Here is a 6138-nt window from a genome sequence, read left to right as displayed (position 1 = left end):
ATTTAGGATCTCACAAATTCATTGATCATCCATCTAGGTCAGGCTCAATTAATCGAATTAGTTTAATTTAGGGTTTCATAAGTTGCTAAACTAATCCTAGGTTTAGGCTTATTTAATTAGCTTAATCTAAGACTCATAATATATTAATTAAATCATTTAGGATTATTCAATTAGCGTAATCATTTCATTATTGGCATCATAACTTAGCTAGCATAATTTAGACACTTGGTTTAGGGTTTTCACATGTCATGCTTAGATACCTAGTTTAGGGTTTTCAGTGATCTAGATTTAGGACTAGTTAGTAGGGTACAAATAAACTTTGGTCAAACAAAAAGAGACCGGCCTTAGGGCTGAGCAGACTGGGTGCTTAACACCTTCCCAATCTGTCACTTGACACTTGCCCATAATCTTGGTGCAAACCAGCCTTATCCATCAAAGTCATTAGTCTCTCTCGCTTGATTGGGGGAGACATTTATGGGTCCTAGACCCTTTCTAGGTGGCGACTCCTTTTTACCCATAACGTGTATCCCCCCTTGGCATTTGATGACCAGGGGATACTATCTCATCTCATTAGGGTCGAACCCCAGCGTGTGTAAACGTGCTACGCGCCATATCGCGATCTCGACGGAGGTCCATGATACCTATAGTGGCGACTCCACTGGGGACATCAGACTCTTGATTGATCATTGATTGTATAGCTTTGTTTGTACCTTATTGTTTGTATATTGACATGTTATTTTTCACTTTTCATCACTTGCATACACTTCTTGCATTGAGCACAGCATGCCTTACCCTTATTCACCCCGTGGTGTAGCTGCCAGGGTCCCTCACATATGTTTGGGCTACCCCCAGTTACATCACACCCGTTGATACCGTGCCATTTAGGTCTGGAATACGGAACTTATCGGCGAGGGTGTTACCTTGCATGCTTGAGGGAGATCGCACGCATTTAGGTGTGCCCAAAGAGACGCTATTGGTTAACACTCTGAGATCGATCTGCTCGAGCTATTCCCCTATTGGTATAACAAAGGGACCACGTGCCTCTGATTCATTCCGTGTATACAGGTGATAGGTATATCGGTCTTGTCAAGGTAGCCTTACCGGTCCTAAACCTAGCCAACATGCATCATGTACTTGGACATAGAACCAATGACTAGGATCAACACAACTAATGTAATATTGTTTGCGGTTCATGTTGCAACCCCTTGTAGTCATTTTTTACCCGTCTCAATCTACCATCCACTAATGGAAGGATTGGATTTATCATTAACATTAAAGGTGCCAGTGTTTATAACTACACCAGTTGTTGATTCTTACAACTGCACCGTATGATTGGTACCGTGGCTATATGCTAACACCACCAGTCCGATGTGGTATAGGTCTCAACCTGGTAAAGGTTTCACACATGCTACCTCGATGTCAACGGTGGACCCAAATTCGTCCACCACGGTTTTTTATGATTGATTCAGTGTAGAGTCGCCTACATAAGTGTTCTTACAGGAACCACCCTTGCTTGATCCATCACTTAAGAGTCTCTTCAACTTAGGCACACTTCTTTAAGTATGCCACTAAGTTGATGCCACTCTCATTTGAGCTAACTCTTGTTTGGTCTGGTCGTCCTTGTTTGCGTATGTTTGGCTAGTCTTGTGTTCAAGTAGGAGAGTGTTGTGTATTGCCATCTCACCATCTATATTTGTCCTTTTCTGGTACCAGTCAATGCCGCCAACATCTTACCCCAATCAGCCTTTCTCGTTCATCCCACTTAGTTGGGATTGTCCTAGCAACCTCTCAGGACCATCATTCAGTGGTTCTCGATGGCATGCATTCCTCCATAACCACCTTTGGATAACATGGATGGTCGAATGGCCAAGCTAGAGGAAATGATGGCCAACCTCACGGAGGTGGTACGCACGCATATGGTCGCACCAAGGGAAGAGGTTCTGGATCAATGGAGTCGCCCTCAAGCTCCTAGGTTTGTTCCCCAACCTCCCTACCCGACCGAGGATGAGTATGACTTCTATGTCATGCTCCTGCCGCCAGGGCAGTTGAGGATCAAGAGAAAAAAGAATTAAAGGATCAGGTCAACCGTTTGGAGCACATTATAAGGAATATGAAAGGGGCAGAAGACCAAAATTTTGAAACTGAGGGGCTATGCTTTTTTCCCCAAGCAATCTTGCCATAAAGGTTTAAGTGGACATGTGACAAGTTCGATGGAACTGGGGATCCCCGTACCCACTTGAAGTCTTTCATTAGACAGTTGAGATAAAGAGGTTCACAGATGAAATGTTGGGTCAAGCTTTTCAATTCTCTCTAACCGGTGCGGCTCACCATTGGCTTATGTCTTTAGACAAGGCATCCTCTCTCACTTGGGAGGACATTATAAGAGCTTTCACTAAACAGTATGGCTACAATACTAAAGTGGAATTAACAAGAAGAGAATTGAAAACGACAAGGCAAATGCCGAATGAAGTGTTCACTAAGTATTTGAGGCGTTTCTGTGACAAAGCATCCATGATGAGGGATCGACCAAGTGAGCGAGATCAGATTTCCATGATCATGAGGTCGGTGTGTGGTCCCTACAAGGATGTGTTGTTTGACCAGGAAATATTGACATTTGATGGACTCAGAATGGCAGCCCAGCAGGTCGAAGATGCCCTCGCCCAAGAAGAGCCCCCCAAGTACAGCAAACTTGCTAAGGAGGCTAGTAGTAACAGAAAACCTACTACCTAATAGAGGAATTCGGGCTCTAATGCCATGATGGCTATTCTTCCCACAACGCCAGCCTTGCCTACTCCGGCAATGCCATTTGTGATTGAGCAAGGTGCAACCCCCGCTCCCCGTCGTCCTCGAAGGTAGTTCACTGACTTGGGGACTTCTTTGAGTTCAGTTTTGAATCGTTTGCTTCAGGCCGGTCTTATAGTCAAGCCAGAGCCTAGACCCTTACTTGAGCGGAAACCTGATTGGTTCAATCCAAACCTGTTTTGTGACTACCATTCTCAGCAAGGTCACACAATAGATAGATGTTACAAGTTGCAGGAGGCAATCCAAGATCTGCTTGATGCAAAGAAGTTTGAAATCCGGGTCAAACGACCCAATGTTGCCACAAATCTCCTTCCTCAGCATCGAACAGTTAACGCCTTGTAGGAAGATTTAGGAAATTTGACCCGACTTCCCTCATCATTTTTATATCAATGAAGAGTAGCCAAGCAGAGGCGACCAACGTTGGAGATCTTAGAGGATTTACTTTCCCCCTTCTGGCTGATGTTGTCACTTCTAGTTTAAAAGAGCCTGTAAAGTCAGAGTTGAAGGAAGACCTAGATGTTAGCGGTCTCTTCGATGAGGAGATTATGATGATTGGTGGGGCCAATGAATCTGAGATACCTTCACCCCACTTGTTGATTCATCGTGTTGAGGGCGTCATTCCTAACTGGAGCTATTTGGATGAGTTTGTTTACCCTGAGGAGCTGAAATTTATACCTGAAGAGTCAGCCATGTCTGGGCCTAAGTCCTTTAAGTTTGTAGGCAGTCCACTAGTTGTTTCTCCTTCTATTTCTCTCCATGTTAGAGAAGGTATTTCCACTTATGCAGTGTCGGTTCCAGTCGGAGCTAAGTTTGATGTAATTGTCCCAGTTATTAATGAAATTAATTCTTTCGAGTATATTGCTTCTTCCTCTTCCCTATCCCCTCCATCTCCTGATGATGAATGTTGCGATGAACCATCGCCTGAATTTCTCAAATCATTAAAAGCTTTAAAGGAAAAGAAGGCCAAACCTATCTGTGAGGATTTTAGACTGATAAATTTGGGGTTAGAATATGATCCCCAGGAGGTTAGACTTGGCATGTCCCTTGATGAGCAAGAGACAACCCAATTAATCGAGCTCTTAAAAGAATTTGAGGAGGTGTTTGCTTGGTCATACGCTGATATGCCCAGTATTGATGCTAGCACAGTTCAACATGATCTCCCTCTTTTCTCTGATACAAAGCCGTTCCAACAAAAGATTCGGCGTATGCGTCCGGATTGGGCTTTGATGGTAAAAGAGGAGATTGCCAAGCAACTCAGTGTAGGGTTCATTGAGGTAACGAGGTATATTGAATGATTGGCAAATGTCGTAGTTGTACCAAAGAAGGATGGTCGGATCAGGGCATGTGTGGATTATAGGGACATTAATAGGGCAAGCCCCGAAGATAATTTTCCCTTACCACACATCGATCTTTTAGTGGATAATACTGCGGGGCAAGCGCTTCTATCATTCATGGATGGGTTTTCTGGTTACAATCAGATCCAAATGAATCCCAAAGATAAAGACAAGACTTCTTTCACTACGGATTGGGGCACTTATAGATACAGGGTGATGCCTTTTGGTTTGAAAAATGCCGGTGCTACCTACCAAAGGGCCGCCACCACTATCTTGCATGATTTGATACACAAAGAAGTGGAGGTGTATATAGATGACATGATTGTCAAGTCGATTAATCAAGAAGGGCACTTTAAGGCTTTGAGGGTTTTCTTTGACAGGATCAAGGAGTTCAAACTGAGAATGAACCCACAAAAATGTGTATTTGGGGTGCAGGTGGTATGCTTTTGGGGTTCATGGTAAGTGAGAGAGGCATTGAGATTGACCCATCCAAAATCAAAGCGATAACAGAAATGTCACCTCCTCAAACGGAGAAGGAAATTCGAGGGTTTTTAGGAAGGATCCAATACATTAGTCGGTTCATTTCTCAACTAACAACCATATGTGAGCCGATTTTCAAATTACTGAAAAAGGATCAACCTAAGAGGTGGAATCCTCAGTGCCAATTGGCTTTTGATCGCATCAAGAGCTACCTGGTAGACCCACCAATCCTCATTCCCCCTACTCCCAGAAGGCCATTGTTGTTGTATCTCTCTGTAGTAGACACCTCCATGGGATCCATGGTGGCTCAGCAAGGTCCAGATGGGCATACAGAGCAAGTAATTTATTACCTTAGTAAGAAGTTCACAGACTATGAGACAAGGTACACAACCCTGAAGAAGACTTGTGCAGCTTTGGTTTGGGCAACAAGGAGGTTGAGACATTACATGTTGACCTATTCAGTCTTTTTGGTATCCAGAATGGATCCCATCAAGTATCTTTTTGAGAAACCCGCGTTGACGGGCAAATTAGCACATTGGTTATTGCTCTTAGCGGAGTTTAACATTGTGTATGTCACCCAAAAGTCCATCAAGGGTAGTGTCATCATTGAACACCTATCCGCACATCCAGTTGTTGATACAAGGCCTTTGAATGACATATTTCCAGATGAAGATGTAGTTTCTGTTGAGGTTGAAGATGAGGTTGGCATTTGGCAAATGTTCTTTGATGGAGCCACCAATCACAAAGGATGCGGAGCCGGAGTTCTACTTATAACTCCTGAAGGGTTGAACATGCCCATGGCATATAGGTTGGACTTTGAGTGCACCAACAATATGGTCGAGTATGAAGCTTGCCTCATGGGATTGAAAGCAGCCATCTCTATTGGGGTCAAAAGATTGGAAGATACGGAGATTGGTCGATTGTCATATGCCAAGTCCAAGGTAAGTGGAAAACAAAGGAGGAAAAGTTAAAACCATACCAAGGGTGTGTAGAGTCTCTAATGAAGCTATTCACAGAAATTAGTTTTGACTATTTCCAGAGGGACAATAATAGGTTTGCCGATGCTTTGGCTACTCTCGCATCGATGGTTGATTTTGGTCCTAGTGAGCAAATACAACCATTCATTATAGATCGGAGAGATCATCCTTCACATCAAGGCTTCGTCAATGCCCTGACAGTAGATGGTAGGCCTTGGTTTGCTCATATTATGGATTTTATCAGAGAGGGGAAGTACCCTGCAGATGCTACCCAAGGAGATAAAAGGTTCCTGAGGCGTTATGCCACCCAATTCATATTACACGAAGATATTTTATAGAAGCGATCTTTTGATGGTGTACAACTGGTGTGCGTGGATGAAGATCAAGCACAAACAATCTTGAAGCAAGTACATCAGGGAATCTGTGGCCCTCGCATGAATGCTCGTATGTTGGCTAAGAAAATTCTCTGCTTAGGGTGTTTTTGGAATACACTAGAAGCCGTTTGCACAGAATTTGTGAAGAAGTGCCATAAATGTCTGATTTTT

General features: G+C 43.5%; 1 protein-coding gene across 1 annotated transcript; it reads left to right on the top strand.

Moving 5' to 3' along the window:
• The first annotated feature begins 4648 nt into the window (after window positions 1-4648).
• LOC122072850 lies at window positions 4649-5931 on the top strand. Its single transcript, XM_042637283.1, has 2 exons — window positions 4649-5557; window positions 5656-5931. The coding sequence occupies exons 1-2, from the start codon at window positions 4649-4651 to the stop codon at window positions 5929-5931; spliced, it is 1185 nt and encodes a 394-aa protein (XP_042493217.1).
• Window positions 5932-6138: the final 207 nt, after the last annotated feature.

This window comes from Macadamia integrifolia, chromosome 1 (genome assembly GCF_013358625.1).
Source record: "Macadamia integrifolia cultivar HAES 741 chromosome 1, SCU_Mint_v3, whole genome shotgun sequence".
Lineage (NCBI taxonomy): Eukaryota > Viridiplantae > Streptophyta > Magnoliopsida > Proteales > Proteaceae > Macadamia > Macadamia integrifolia.
This window is presented reverse-complemented; position numbering and strand designations above follow the sequence as displayed.

Bases quoted from the DNA above. Each gene is read 5' to 3' on its own strand.
- LOC122072850 (XM_042637283.1), top strand. From the start codon at position 4,649: ATGTCACCTCCTCAAACGGAGAAGGAAATTCGAGGGTTTTTAGGAAGG. The intron at 5,558-5,655 runs GTAAGTGGAAAA...GACTATTTCCAG, and splicing joins TGTCATATGCCAAGTCCAAG to AGGGACAATAATAGGTTTGC.